Source organism: Poecilia latipinna, unplaced genomic scaffold (assembly GCF_001443285.1).
Source record: "Poecilia latipinna isolate Pla-1442-1.1 unplaced genomic scaffold, P_latipinna-1.0 Scaffold374, whole genome shotgun sequence".
In the NCBI taxonomy this organism is placed as follows: Eukaryota; Metazoa; Chordata; class Actinopteri; order Cyprinodontiformes; family Poeciliidae; genus Poecilia; species Poecilia latipinna.
In genome coordinates this window covers 120,444-135,008 of record NW_015112990.1, presented here as the reverse complement: position 1 = coordinate 135,008, position 14,565 = coordinate 120,444, and the positions used below count along the sequence as shown (strand labels likewise).

The window sequence follows — 14,565 nt, the reverse complement described above, 5'->3', positions numbered from 1 at the left end:
AAGATAAACGAAAGCTTTATCCATTAAACTCCAGCCTGATGGAGGCTCTAGCCGATGAAATTACATTTAAAACCCAATTCAGAGCTAATCTGGTAGGCTGTTTAATATAGATGATGCCTCAGGCTGCACTGTATGTAAATGAACGAAAGACCGTTGAGTTTAGTAACTGTGCGTCTGATCGTTACTGTCCTGTTTCATGCTGCGTGTGTGTTGATGTGGGTTCTGACCCGTGATCCTGGCGGTAAACGGGCTGCCTTCGATGTGATCTTCGTTGTATTTGACCAGGATGTTGTAATCTCCAGGCAGCGTGGGAAGGTAGCTGACGGTGCACGTCCCGTTTTTATTGTCCACGCAGCTGATCTCTGCTTTGGACGGACCCTCGATAGCCAGGTCCAGACCGCCTGGAGACAGAGACATTTAGATACAGCTAATCAGCTAACAGCTAACCACCTGAAATGTAAGAAATAAAGTGAGTAATGCGACATTTTTAAACATTGCTATGCTGGACCTGCTCCTCTCCTGCAGCGTACCTTCAGAGGCGTCGTCTGTGCAGACGGTGAAGGTTGCCACCTTGTTGGCGACGCCGTAGCTCAGTCCAGGGCCGAAGGCCGTAACGTTGGGGCTGCTGCTGTGGTTCACGTAGAACTGGAGCGGAGACTCTGCATGAAACAGAACGCGGTTCAACCGATTTATAACATTTCTTTTAAACAGAAAGATTCACTGTAGGACATCCAAGTCACAGTTTATGTTTTAAAACATCCACTGAAGTTCGGAGCAGAAAGACATTAGCCACTTTAATAGGTTCTGAATCACTTTATCCTGGAACCAGCTGCAGTTCCTTCTCTGGACAGCAGGAGTCTCCAAACTCAACCCATCTCACCAATTAAACATTAAACATATTTTTCTCTCTACAAAATCTGGTAATTTTACTAAATAAGTGTTTTTGGTTTATTTTAAATATTATGTAAAATAAATTATCAGAGCACAAAGCATAGAATTAGACTGAATAGATCCGCCCTTATGGATCAGGCACATCATCACAGATACCTGAACTACACGGTTTTTCAATATTGGTACCGATACAGATATCAATATCGGATCGTTGCATCTCTACCTGATGTGATGTCACCAGATTAAAGTGAAAGCTTCTTATTTTAAACAGTAGTATTAATTTTTAACACTTTTTCTAATTGATTAAATCGTTCCCTGTATCGGACAGATTTTTAAAAGCAGCTTTACGTCGGTACCGACCTGGGATGTGTGTGCCATTGTACTTGATGTGCATCTCATGCAGGCCGGCCTCAGTTGGGGCGTACTGGACTATCACCGTCCCGTTTCCGTTGTCTGCGATCAGCGGCTGCGCAGACTTACCTGAAGGCATCAGCACCTCACCTGCAGAGAGAAACGACAGTGAAGGCATCTTTTCCGCTCTCTGTTCCCTCCACTCCTCTCAGTGACGGAGTTTACCGGTGATTTCTCCCGGCCTGAAGGCGAACGGGATGATCATGTCAAACGGCCTGAAGCCGCTGCCGTTCACGCTGCTGCTGATTGGCTGGTAGTTCTCTGACGTCACCTGGACGACACACAGGTGGAGAGGGATTAAAACTGGAAACAGACTGACTGGACTGCACTGCAAACATGCTGCTGCTGCATCCAAGCCCCGCCCACACAGGGGCATCATGGGAAGTGTAGAGCAGTGAAGCGGTAAGGAGGAAGACGAGTGGTGACCATGATGACGCAGCCAGCGATGAAGAATGGAAACTTTAACCCCCTAAATGAGAGAAAGAACCGTCCGCAGAGCCGCCCAGAAACCTGCATGATGTTAGCAGTGTGCCGCAATCCGATTGGCTGAGAGGAGAAAGGGAAGCGATGATGTCATGGAGGAGAAGCAGCCGAGTGAGAGAAGTTTAAAACGGAGAGAGAGAAAGAGAGATTGGTGTTGAGCCTGCAGCTGTTCACCTGCAACAGAAAGGTGTGTGTGTGTGTAATGTTTACATCCATGCTCATATCTGTACAGATCTACAGTTTTTTAATTAATAATCTGTCTTTTAATGCCAATTTAAACATCAACATTTTGTAATTTTTTTATTTAACCAACTCAGTTTAATGAGTATTTATGTTGAAAATATTGAAGAAAACAATTTTTAAGTATACTGAGTCAAAGATAATGTTTTACTTTATTTTATTTATACATATTGTCTGTTTTGTGTTTAAAGATTTATCTATATGGATAAATAAGATTTATTTTCTTCAAACTGCTCCTTTTCATTAAGAACGTTTGTGTTAACATGTGACATGTTCATTTTAAACCGTAAATTAATTAAATAAGTTTTGCCCTTACTGTACACTATTTATGTTGTTATTCTATCTTTGTGAGTCTCTGCTGTTACACAGAAATTTAGATTCTATCCAGTGTTATATCCATAATTTATCCAGAAAAAACGTTGTTTTTTACCAAAACTTGAACAAATGACCAGATTATTAAAATCAGATCAATCTTTATAAAATTTTAATTTAATTAGCGTGAACTGTGCATATTTTATTGGCTCTGGACGGATGATCTGCAGGAAAAAGAAAAAGAAGGTAATCTATTACAAAAACCTGGAACATCGCTGCGTGCGTGCGTGTGCGTGTGTGTGTGTGTGTGTGTGTGTGTGTGTGTGTGTGTGTGTGTGTACTGGTGAGTGTATTGTGGTACCCATGGCTGGAAGCCAGCGCTAGGGGGACCGGCCTGTCTCTGTTGTGCCATCTGCTGTTGGCTGATGGGAACTTCATCAGTAGCCTGAGGGACACGATAAAACGGATTATTTCTAATTCAAGAAAAAAAAAAGCTGAATAGTCCGTTAAAAAAAAAAAATCATGAATAAAGTTACCAAGAATAACGCAGTTCCTCATTAGGTATTAATTTCCTCCAAAAAGTAATTTAATCCACAAACTTCAGTGGATTTTATTGTGATTTAAGGTGGGAAGCCCAGCCCCCTTGGAGGAGGGGCTAAGCCCACCCAGGCGTTTTGCACAGCTGAATGGTTGCCATGGAGATTAAAGAATTTCTTAAACATGAATGAAAGAATCAGAGCAAAGCGGGAATACCATAACAGTTTTACATGGCACTGCCCCTTTAACTGGTTTCTATACGTTTCCTGTGGAAATCGGCAGTTAAAAAACAAAATAAAACTAAAACTCAGCATCTTCAGCCTCATGCTGTCATTTTTATAAAGGGAAATAATCTTTGCGTTGATGTAAGTTAGCAACGGCCGCTCACCATGACTTTGAACGGGCTGCGCGGGATGTTTTCCCCTCCGAAGCGGACGTAGATGGCGTAGTTCCCCGGAGCCGGCGTGGTGTAGTAGATGTCAAAGGTGCCGTCTTCATTCTCCATGACCTCGGCCTCCACCTCGCTGCCGTCGGGTTGGACCACCACGCAGCTCACCTTGCCCTTCCCGGCCGCCTTGGCGTTCACCACCAGGCCCAGCTCCTCGCCGATGGCCACGGTCGGGCCCACGCCCGGTCCTGGGGAGACGGAACCGTTGGTCGTTCTGAACCCACTGAACGAAGCTGGACCCCCCCTCCCTTATTCTGACCTCACAACATTGGTGTCAAACATTCAGTAAAAGTTTTTCATTTTAAGACATGAATAAATGTTTCCAGAGGTTTGTCACAATCACTTCCTGATTGCTATAAAAACTTTGGTTGCACAAACGTAGCGGAGTTGATTGTCACCAAATTTGTTCAATTTTGTAAATGTGAAGGCGGGGAAAGTTGACCTCTGACCTCCGGAAGCTTCCCACATTTACAAAACTTAAGCAAATTTGGTGTCCAGCAACTGCTACAAATATTTCAGCTGCACAGTTAACTTATATCAATTTAGTTTGATTCGGTTAAAGCTGCAGAATGTAACGTTTACGTTTGTTAAAACTATCAGGATGCCAGTTTATTATGAGACAGATAATCTGTGAAAACATTTCCTCCATCTCCTCCCTGAGCTGCATTTGGCGTCTTAAGACATGCAACAAAATCAACCAATCAGAGGCAGGAGGCGGGTCTTCATGTGGAGAACCTCATAGTAACCTTTTTTGTAAATCCTAATTATAGAAGCACAAACAAAAATTTGTGCTGCACAAACTTTGACAGCAATTCAGTTTAGTTTGAAGATCTTTGCTCGGGCGAAGGTCGTCTTTACCCGTCACCGTGCATTTGCTGGCGTCTCCGGTCGCCGTGGCGCGGACTCTGTAGGGCGACGCCGGGATGTCGTCGCCGCCGTATTTTATGACGATGGTGTAGCGCCCGGTCCGGTCGGGGACGTAGGACACCGTGTAGGTACCGTCATCGTTGTCAAGGATACTGGGCTGCTTGGGTTTCCCATCCTGGTCCTGCAGCGGACAAACGCATTGTGACGCAGTCTTTTCCGGTTACCGTGTGAGCGCGAGCAGGTTACTGACCGTGATGAGCACACTCAGCTGGCCCTGGCCGGCGTCTCTGGCGTCAATGTTGAACTGGACCGGGAAGCTGGCGGGGACGCCGCTGGTCAGCCCGGGGCCGCTGGCACGCACTTTACTGGCGTCATGGGTCGGCAGAACTCTGAACTTGAACGGACTGAAGGGATAGGATGAAACGGGTACGAGTTGAATCCAACCAGAGAAAAATGCCTCATTTCAGATTACAGCAGCTTTAGTCTGAAAACCTTCTGGGATCGTTTCCTTTGGTCGGTAACTGAACTGATCGTCTTGGATTAATTTGAATTAAGACTCTTGTCATGGTAAATTTTTCTTGGTGATAAATTGTCCCAGAAGTTATTGCAATGAACGATTTTCAAGTAATACAACAGCAATAACATAATATAATTAATATAATAGCATAATAATCTGAATGCTTCCATTTTTCCACCAACAGGTTATTTTGCTTTGAATATGAAGATATTTTTCATACTTTTCCTTTAAATAAAAGGGAATGTAGAAGAAACTGCAAAGCCAGATGTTCATTTCAGAAAGTCTTACATGAAGTGGTTAAATAAAATCAGTCATTCAGAAGAAATTGAGAGTTTAAGCTAAACAAATTAAACATGGTGATGTGAAGTGTTTAATACTCCCAGTGTGTGTGTGTGTGTGTGTGTGTGTGTGTGTATTCCACCTGCGTGGAACGTCCTCGTCTGCGTATTTGACGGAGACGGAGTACGGTCCTTCCACGGTCGGCGTGTACGACACGCCATGCGTCCCGTCGCCGTTGTCCGTCACCTCCACCGGCTCCGCCAGCCCCTTCGGACCCGTGACGGCCACCGCCAGCGGCGCCTCGCCTGCCTTCCTGCAGTCCACACTGAAGGATTGTGGGATATTTGCCCTGACTCCCGACGCCACACCTGGACCAGACACCTTGACCTTACTGGAGTCGACTACGGCTTTCACCGGGACCTTAAACGGACTTCCTGCAAAATGAAAATATGGAGGTTTTTAAATGTAAAATACAGGTAGAAACTTTAAAAAAAAGTATCTTTTCCCATTTGTGTTAAAAATGTCACTTTGGTCAAAATGTGGTATGAGAAAGATAATTATATTATTTGTAAACACTGAAACGTGTGCAGCGGTGTCCAAAATGCGGTTCAGGGGCCGTTTCTGGTCCAGGGCAGCTGCTTAATTAAAATCTTCTGACAATGGAAAATGTCACAAAGTATTTCATAGCAAACAGAACCACATATTTTTAGTTACTTGGTCAAAAATGAAAGTTACTGCTTTAAACTTTGGTAAAAACAGGAAGTGTTAAAAGGAAAAAAAGACAAATCCTGTTCTTACAATATGGCAAATCTGCAAAATCTTTTTTTAATTTAGGCTCTACAGTGATGCCCTTCCTTGTTAAACATATTGAAGGATTAGTTTATTGTTGAACAGGAAGAAAAAACTTTTTTGTGTGATTTTTTTCCCCCCTCTTATGTAAGATTTTGGTATTTTAATGGATGTTCAAAACAAAAGCTGTTTAAAAATCTCCAACAAATCCTCGTTTTACGTCCTGCTCATGTCCTGCAGATGTGTTCAGACGTCGTGACACCTCCACCCGGCGGAGCAAACATCAGAACCACGAACCGGCGGCGGCTCATTAAAGGTGTTAAACACGCCACACAAAGTCAGTAAAACCGAGCCGCGTCTTTCCTGTCGGAGCCAAAAACCTCTCGGCCACATCTTTGAAGCATTAAAGTTGATCGCTCGGCACGAGTTTAACGAGACAAAAACAATCCGAAAACCTCAGAACATGAGGCGGAAATGAGGCCCGAGCCATCAAAGTTTATTTATGTTCAAGGCGAACGCAGATGCGAGCGAATGTTTAATTCCTCTTCGTCACGTCATATATATCATAATCCCCACAAAGAAAAGAAAATCATCTGAAATCCGGATTTTAACGAGAACATCTGCCAACGCTGAGCCGGCATCAGCTGGCGTGGAAGCGTGACCTCACCTGGGATGTGCTCGCCTCCGTAGGTGATGTTGATGTCGTAGAGGCCCGGCGTGAGCGGAACGTACTCCACGCTGCAGCTGCCATCTTTGTTGTCTTTGCACGACATCTTGGACTCAGACGGACCCTCCACGGTGATGCCCAGGCCGCCGATTCCTGCGCCCCTGTGAGGAGAAACGACGCCATGACGGAGGAGAACAGGTTGAGCAAAGATGCCGTCTTATGGTTTATAATAGAGATGGGAAAATTTTACAATCTCACGACTCGATTCTGATTTCTGGAGCCACAATTTGATTAAAAAAGAAAAATCAGGTTTTTTTATTTAAAAATAATGCTTTCTGATTTAAACCATCAGTGTTCAAAGGATTCTCATGATCTACTTAATATTTAATAATATTTGTTTAATAGTTATTTAATACATTCTTTTGGTTTTTGCAGATTTAATTTTTGGAAATTTTTTATTTTTGGGGGGTTTCCATAGTAACAGTGATGTCAGCACACAGAGGGCGGCCATCTTGTTTTACAGCTTCTGTTTATCGAACTTTAAAAAGGTCAGAGGTCAGCTCTACAATGAAGATAAAATCTTCAGTAAAGAGAAAAGCTGATTTTTCTGATGAAGTAATTCTGTTTTGTAACTGGCGACGCTGTGAAGCACCTGGTGATGATGTTGAAGGTGTTGTTCTGGTCCGTCAGGGCCTGCTGCAGACCCGGCCCGGTCGCCACCACCCTGCTGGGGTCGCAGCCCTCCATCACAGAGACTCTGAACGGACTCTTGGGAACCGGCGTGTCGTCGTACAGGACGCTGACGCTGTGGACGCCTGGGAAAACAAACCAGGTGCTTCAGAACCAGCAGTCCAGCAGGTGAACGGGTCGAGCCTCGCCCCGCAGCGGTACCGTTCTCGAAGGGCGTGTACTCGACGCTGTAGGTCCCATCGGCCTGGTCGGTGACCACGCACTCCGTCAGAGCGCCGGATGGATTCTTGACCTCGGCCTTCACATGCTCTCCTCCTCGCCGGGTCAAAGGTCGGGCGTCCACTGTGAAATCTGTGGTGGCTTCTCTGAAAACGGCTGCAGGGGAAATTTAAAGTTGTTACACTTGAATTTTACTGACTTTTTCCCCAAACGAATCGGTTCCAGCCGCACACCTTGGCCCTCGACGCCGGGTCCAAACACTTTGACCTTGGAGGTGTCGACTGCAGGATCCACCATCACCTTGGCCGGGAATCCTGGCACGGATTTACCTCCGTACTTCAGCATCAGGGTGTACATGCCGGAGGTCAGGGGCACGTAGGTCACCGTGTACGTCCCGTCCTGGTTGTCCACCACCTCCGTCTTTGCTTTCATGCCTGAAATGCAGAAAAAATGTCTTTCAAGGACAAAACACCATATTTAGGACGATTCCTTTGTCCTCACGCCGAAACGTTTCACCCATCCTGCTTTTAAACAGTTTGAGCTCCAATAAACTGGACGAGAATATCAATGTTCAGATCTTGGCACATATTTTTATGCCGTTTCTTTTTTCCACTTTCGCTACATCCATGAAATTTAAGTGGTGCATTTTTTTAAATTACCACCAATTTCCAATTCTAGACCTTAAAAATATTAAATCTGTATTTTAACAAAAGGTTATGTAGCTTTTGATACATTATGAAAAATAAAAACTTTCAACTGGAAGTTCTGTTTATCTTTTACAGAAATCTCAAACTATGTGAAGGCTTCTTTTAACATGATCAAATTAAAATTTAAACAGTTTTTCAGGCAGAAATGAGTTTGAACTACTGACTTAAACAGGTTTAATTTACCTGAGCCTGGTCCAGACTCCGGCGCCGCGTCCAGGCTGAGCTGACCCGGTCCGGCCCGAGAGCAGTCCACATTCAGAACGCTGATCTCTCCAACCTGCAAACGCCAGGCCCAGATTACATCTTCACTTCTGATACTGATATGCAAGATTCAGTGTCAAACAATACCGACCCGATGCAGGAAAGCAGCTGATTGACTTAAAATGTTTCCTTTTTAAAATGTATTAAATTACAAATTTATTTCATAACTCTGCACCAGAACAGCACATTAAATACACCAATAGCTTCATGAAACATGTAAAAACAAGTTTAATTTGTTCAGTCAGTGCAATTAGGAGAATAACGGCAAAAACAAACTACATGTACAAAATAAACTACAAAAAACAAAAACAAAAAAACTTTCATACGGTTCAGAAAGTGCGATTAGGAATTTCCAAAAATAAATAATGAAGTACGACGTCGCTGAGAGCACAAAGCGTAGAATTAGGCTAAACAGATCTGCCCTCATGAATCAGGAACATCGTCATCGATACCTGATCCATAACTTCTCAACATTGGGATCAATATTAATATCTGATCGGTGCATCTTTAGTTTGAACTAAAACCTGAAGGACTCCAGATGGCTGAACAATAAAAGCACCAGAAAAGTCTCACCTTCGCCTTCTTCAGCCCCGACCCCGAGGCGACCACCTTGGAGGGGTCAAAGGGCATCTGGATGTCGGCTCTGAAGGGCGAGCCGGGGATGTGGACGTTTTCGAACAGGATGTTGACCAGGTAGTCTCCGGGCTCGGTGGGCAGGTAGGAGACGGAGCAGGTGCCGTCGCCGTTGTCCGAACACTCGATCTTCGCCTCGGTCGGACCCTCCACCGTCAGGCCCAGACCGCCGGTTCCGGCCCCCTTCGTGTCGATGGTGAACTCGGCCGGGTCGCCGACCAAACCTCCCTTCAGCCCGGGACCGAACGCCTTCACCTGGAACCACAACAGACCGGCGTCGTTATTTAAACCTGAAGTTAACCAGAGAAATGAATCCTTCGGTACGAGGCGGCGAATCAAGTGCTGCGAAACTGATCATAAAATCTGATTCAACATTTTAAAATTCCATTGTTCTGCTTTTCTTTGCTTTTGATTTAAATATAGTTTATTTGCATGTTTATTTTTTATTACTCTACATTCAATAAACTATTACTAAATATAAAGTTATGTGCAAATTAAACATTAGAAATTACTCCAAATATTCAGAAACACTGAAATCAACATTTTCCAATATTAAACTTTCCAGAAAAATAAAACTTACAGTAGGTAATGGGCAGTAAAAGTACTCCTAAACGCTACTCGAGTAAATCTAACTAGTTACGACCCACCTCTCTAAATCATTAAAAAGTTACATTAACCTTAAAGCACTAATAAATGTTAGCTGTGCTAACGCTAAACGGCTACACCAACACTGTATTTGGTAGAAGCTAATGCTAACGCGCTGACTTCAATTTAAATTTCATCTGCTTTTAAAACCTAAACCCAATTGGCACCAAGCTGATCTTGATCTCATCCACATGTTCCTCAGATATTTATGTTTATTTCTCACTGTTTAATTTTATTCCTGTTGGTTTCTTGCTTTAAATAAAGTTAGTGGAAAAAGCAAAAGTGAAGAGAGGAAACAGAATTGCTGCACAAAGTGGCTTCAAAATAAAAGCATTAATATAAATGTCTAAATAACAAAACATCAACACAGATGTCAAACTTTAACAGACGCAAAACAGCCATGTAAATTAGCGCTTACCGATTTAGTGCCAAGGGCACTAAACATTTTCAAAGCTAGCAAAACCGCTAAATATTAGCTCTGCTGTTAGCAGATGGTTTCTTTATGGTTCAAACCTGAAATAAAAAGACTAGACAGAGAATAGTTGTCAGGTTTCCTGCTTGGCGCTCACCTTGCTGGGGTCTGGAGGCAGCTGGGCCTCCACAGGGAAGGGGCTTCCCGGGACGGGGTGCCCGTCGTAGGACACGTTGACGGCGTAGACGCCCTCCTCTGTCGGGGTGTAGCGGACCGAGCTGACGGCTGCTCTCCCCGGCTGGGGCTCCACTTTACAAGGCACCGCTCTCTGGCTCGGACTCAGCTGGAAACGGCAGCAGGAGCGGAAAGGGCATCAGCGTCGAGTTAAAAAAAACTATAAAAGCTTAAACTGCAGCGTTGGTACCGACCACTTCCACCTCCAGCTGACCCTGGCCTCCGGCGCCCTGGGTGTCCACCATGAACTGCTGCTCCTCGTTCACCTCCACCCCTGCAACGCGTTCAGGAAGCTTCAGCTACACGCTCAGAAACATGACCCACTCGTTTTAATGACTCAAAATAATATTTCAGAAAATATAAAGAAGGAATGAAGCGATTAATCGGATTAATCACGATGATTAATAATCGTCAACTAATTTAGCAATCAGTGAATCATTAGCTGGAGTACACAGACTGGAAAAAAGTCAATATTGAAACAATAACGCAATCAGTAATCAGGGCAGTAATATATTCTACCCAGAACTCAAGTTTCATAGTTTTAGCTTCACCTGGTTCAAATTTTGTAAAAATAAATAAAATCCTATTTTTTTTACAAAAATTTTTTTTTTGGTAAAAAAAAAATCCTATTTTCTTTATTTTTTTAGCAATCCAGTTACCGATCAGATAAATAAAACAGATCAGCCCTACAGAGGTATCAACGTTAAGCCGGGCAGAACGCGCTGAACTTATTTTTGTTCTGCAGATGCTTCCTGTGTTAAATGATCAAACATTCACTAAAGGTTATTATGTTATTGCATTTTAGGCAATAAAATGCTTCTTACTTATTAATTTAATTATTTTTCACCAGACTAATCAATATCTATAACAATCATTCGCTGCAGAAGCTAAAACTATCAGATGGAACTCCTGATAGCTCAGAGTTTCGGATGGTCCCTGAACGTCTCACAGCCTCCAGTAAAAAAAGGTCTCACTTCCGTCCAGGTTGTCCACGGAGATTTTGCTGAGGTCCAGCGGAGCGGCGACGCCAACCGTGAAGGGGCTGCTGGAAATGGGGTCACCGCCAAAGGTCACCACGATGGTCATCTCCCCCTGCAGACACCCAGAGCATGACCTCAAACACGCTGCTGTCTCACTGCAGACCGAGTTCGCTTCATCCAATTCTGGCAGTAAAAGTTTCCAGTAAGAATCCAAAGTGCACAAATGCTGTGCGGCCCGGCGTACCTGCTGCACAGGTGTGTACTTGACGGTGTGAGAGTAGTCGTAGTTGTCGATGATGTCGAAGTCTTTCACCGACGAGGAGAATGTGACGTCCAGCGGCGCTTTACCGGCTCCTTTGGTTACCACGGTGAAATGGGTCGGCTTACCGCTCTCCACACCTGCACAGGTGGAGAGACAGAAAACGGTTCAAAACGAACAGAGATACTACAGGTAACGATCAAATTAGTCTAGTTTTTAAATAATGGTCGACTAATTTAGTGATCAGTTAAATTGTTAACTGGAGAAAACAGAAATTAGCTGAAAGATCAACACAGTTAAAGATTTGTAGATATAACCTGGACAACCGAGTATTAAAGCCATTTTAATAAAAGACTATGGGAATAAAGTAATAAATACAGATAATAAAGCAAAAAAATATATACTGGAATGAAGTCGGATAGATGAGGATAGAATTGGAATTTAATTCTCGAAGTATGACGCTATCGCGATTTTATGAAATGTTTTTGTAATTTTCCATTGTAGTTCCACTCAGAAAACCAATAGAGGCATTTTTTTCTTTTTGCTTCAAAGTATGTAAAAAAACAACAACTACTGACTAGCACCTTTGCTATCCAGTTATTGACCATTTAATTACAAAATTAAACAGATCAGCTGTATTTATATCATTACTTGCTCTAAATTATCAAGAATTCACTAAAGGAATTGTATGTTATTGCATTTAAGGCAATAATATATTTTTCTTATTTAGGAAAGGATGTGAATCATTTGTTATTTGCATTTTAATGCATTTCTGACATTGTAAAAAAATAAGAAATCAGATTTAAAAATGTCCCAATTTCTGTATCCGATCGTCAGAACAGCCGATTAATCATCAGAACAGCCGATTAATCGTCAGAACAGCCGATTAATCATCAGAACAGCCGATTAATCGTCAGAACAGCCGATTAATCGTCAGAACAAACTGATTGCTAAAATAATCGTGCATTGCTGAAGCTGCTAAAACCTTCCAGCCTCTGCAGAAGCGGAGCGAGGTTCCTCACCGGTCAGGGCCAGTCCCGGACCTTTGGCCTTAACCTTCGAAGCATCATGAGACGGCTCCACTTTCACCATGAATGGACTGTGAGGGACTTCCTGGAAATCATCCAAATGCAAATAAATTACATCACAAACCTTAAGAACCTGCTGGCTTGGCGTTTCGGAGCTTTGCTCGCACCTGGTCGGTGAACATGACCTTCACCGTCAGCCTGCCCGCAGCAGGAGGGACGTATTTGACGGTGAACGTGTCGTTGGCGTTGGGAATGATGTCAAAGTCCACGTCAGCCTCCTGGTCACTGTCTGTGCTGGAGTCCCACTTGATGCCCACGCTGACGTCCCCTGAACACAAACAGAACAAACCAGCTGCATAACCCGATACCTGCTGGGCCCTTTCAGATGTAGAGACAGTTTCTGCCTCTAGGGGGAGCCGGCCGGTTTCACCAACACCTGAAACACTCCGGATGCTGCAGGTTTTCCAGTAATATAAACAGAGCGAGGAATTCAGAGAATGAAGAGCCGACAGACGAAACCGTGACCGCAGAGATAGAAACCGATGGCAGCTGGGAGATTTTCACTTTCTCCAGGTGAGTTTATGTTTATCTCAACACAACAGAGACCAAAACCAAAACAGCCTCCAACTCTGTTCAGCTGATGAAACAGCTGAACAGATGAAGTCGGACCGATTTCTCTGGGTTCTTGTCCGGTTTTGAGAGTCACATCGTAATCATTTCGTTTATGTAATTTGTTGGTTCAGAGAAAATATGGGGAAAGGTTGAGAAAAAAAAAAGCTACAAAAACAATGAAAATATCTGCAGATTTGTAACCCGGCTTCATTTCTTGGCATCCCAAGCTCCTAATAAGAGTTTTAATTTCCCCAAAAACTAAGTTTTAAAATATTTCAGGACGTTTTTGTCCCCTAATTGTTGACTGTTAATGATGAACATGAGGGAGTGTGAGCAGGTGATGAAGGACGACGTGCGTGTTGATCAGGGCGTGAATTTCCTGCAGGCATGTTTCAGGGTCAAGAAGGTGTGTGTGTGTGTGTGTGTCATACCGTCTCCAGCTCCTGAACAATCCACGGTGAAGTGTGTCGGCTCGTTGGCCTTCAGCCCGCTTCGCTCCACTCCGGGACCAAACACCTTCACCTTGTTGGGGTGACTTCCTTTCCCCACGTTCACCTGCAAACACACACACACACACACGCGCACACACACACACACACCTCTTTAATTAAAGCAAGATTTACAGGGATTCATGAGGAATGTTCTCAGAATACAGAACAACTTGTCCCTTCACAATAAAAGCACTTTTAAATGGATCCGATGGACTTTGATGCTGAAATAAAATTTTACAATCAGGAATTCAATAATTTATTAGTTTGAAAAGTTTTAACCTACAGCTGCATATTTAAACTTCAAGCTTCTGACCCAACAGAACCAGAATCACAACCAGACAATAAATTCATCAGTTTTAGTCATTTTTTAAACCTTGCAACTAAAAAAAATGAATAGTAATTATGTTTTAATTTTAATGCTCATATTTATTTAAGCTTTTTTTGTTGGTTTATTCCCATTAATTTGATGATTTTTTTTGAAACACCCTTAAAAACATTTAAATATTCAGGATAAAATTTGTGTTTTAATACTCAATATAATAAAATCTGATGCTGGTGAATTAAAATATGATAAGTCATTAGAACTGCAGATAAATATAAAAAAATATTAGATTCTGGTTCCATAAAGTAAAGCGTATGTTTTCTTTCAGGTGACAGGGTTTTTTCATATTTTCTCAAAACTCTTCCAACAAATTTGTGTTTTTAGATGTTTTTTTTTTCTTTTTACATCTTTGGATTCTTGACAGAAACAACCCGAGTTAAAACACAGTAATTATGATTTCAATCAGCATTTCATATTTTAGAAGAATTAATGGAGAATAATAACCAGGTAAAAACAAAACAAAAGAGCCAAACGACAGTAAAACATTTAAATTAAACTTTATTTATTAAACCAATTTAACTTTGATTTACTGATTAAAGTAAAATTATTTCAGTACAGTGAGTAAATAAGA

At 42.8% G+C, this 14,565-nt stretch overlaps 1 protein-coding gene across 2 annotated transcripts in view; it reads right to left on the bottom strand.

Annotated features, from left to right (window-relative positions):
- Nucleotides 1-14,565, bottom strand: part of flnba (filamin B a) — a 59,987-nt gene that overhangs the window by 10,690 nt on the left and 34,732 nt on the right. The window contains exons 16-37 of one of the 2 annotated variants that reach the window (XM_015036601.1): nt 13,553-13,676; nt 12,677-12,837; nt 12,504-12,594; nt 11,467-11,621; nt 11,217-11,334; nt 10,437-10,516; nt 10,166-10,351; nt 8,892-9,206; nt 8,241-8,334; nt 7,584-7,784; nt 7,333-7,506; nt 7,094-7,256; nt 6,442-6,602; nt 5,128-5,419; nt 4,440-4,593; nt 4,181-4,370; nt 3,263-3,510; nt 2,699-2,782; nt 1,468-1,573; nt 1,252-1,392; nt 531-659; nt 228-401 (exon numbers count right to left, since the gene is read on the bottom strand). In XM_015036601.1, coding sequence (XP_014892087.1) covers nt 228-401; nt 531-659; nt 1,252-1,392; nt 1,468-1,573; nt 2,699-2,782; nt 3,263-3,510; nt 4,181-4,370; nt 4,440-4,593; nt 5,128-5,419; nt 6,442-6,602; nt 7,094-7,256; nt 7,333-7,506; nt 7,584-7,784; nt 8,241-8,334; nt 8,892-9,206; nt 10,166-10,351; nt 10,437-10,516; nt 11,217-11,334; nt 11,467-11,621; nt 12,504-12,594; nt 12,677-12,837; nt 13,553-13,676 — 3,541 coding nt within the window. The remainder of the gene's footprint in view (nt 1-227; nt 402-530; nt 660-1,251; nt 1,393-1,467; nt 1,574-2,698; nt 2,783-3,262; nt 3,511-4,180; nt 4,371-4,439; nt 4,594-5,127; nt 5,420-6,441; nt 6,603-7,093; nt 7,257-7,332; nt 7,507-7,583; nt 7,785-8,240; nt 8,335-8,891; nt 9,207-10,165; nt 10,352-10,436; nt 10,517-11,216; nt 11,335-11,466; nt 11,622-12,503; nt 12,595-12,676; nt 12,838-13,552; nt 13,677-14,565) is intronic. The other variant, XM_015036602.1, reaches the window with a different exon arrangement.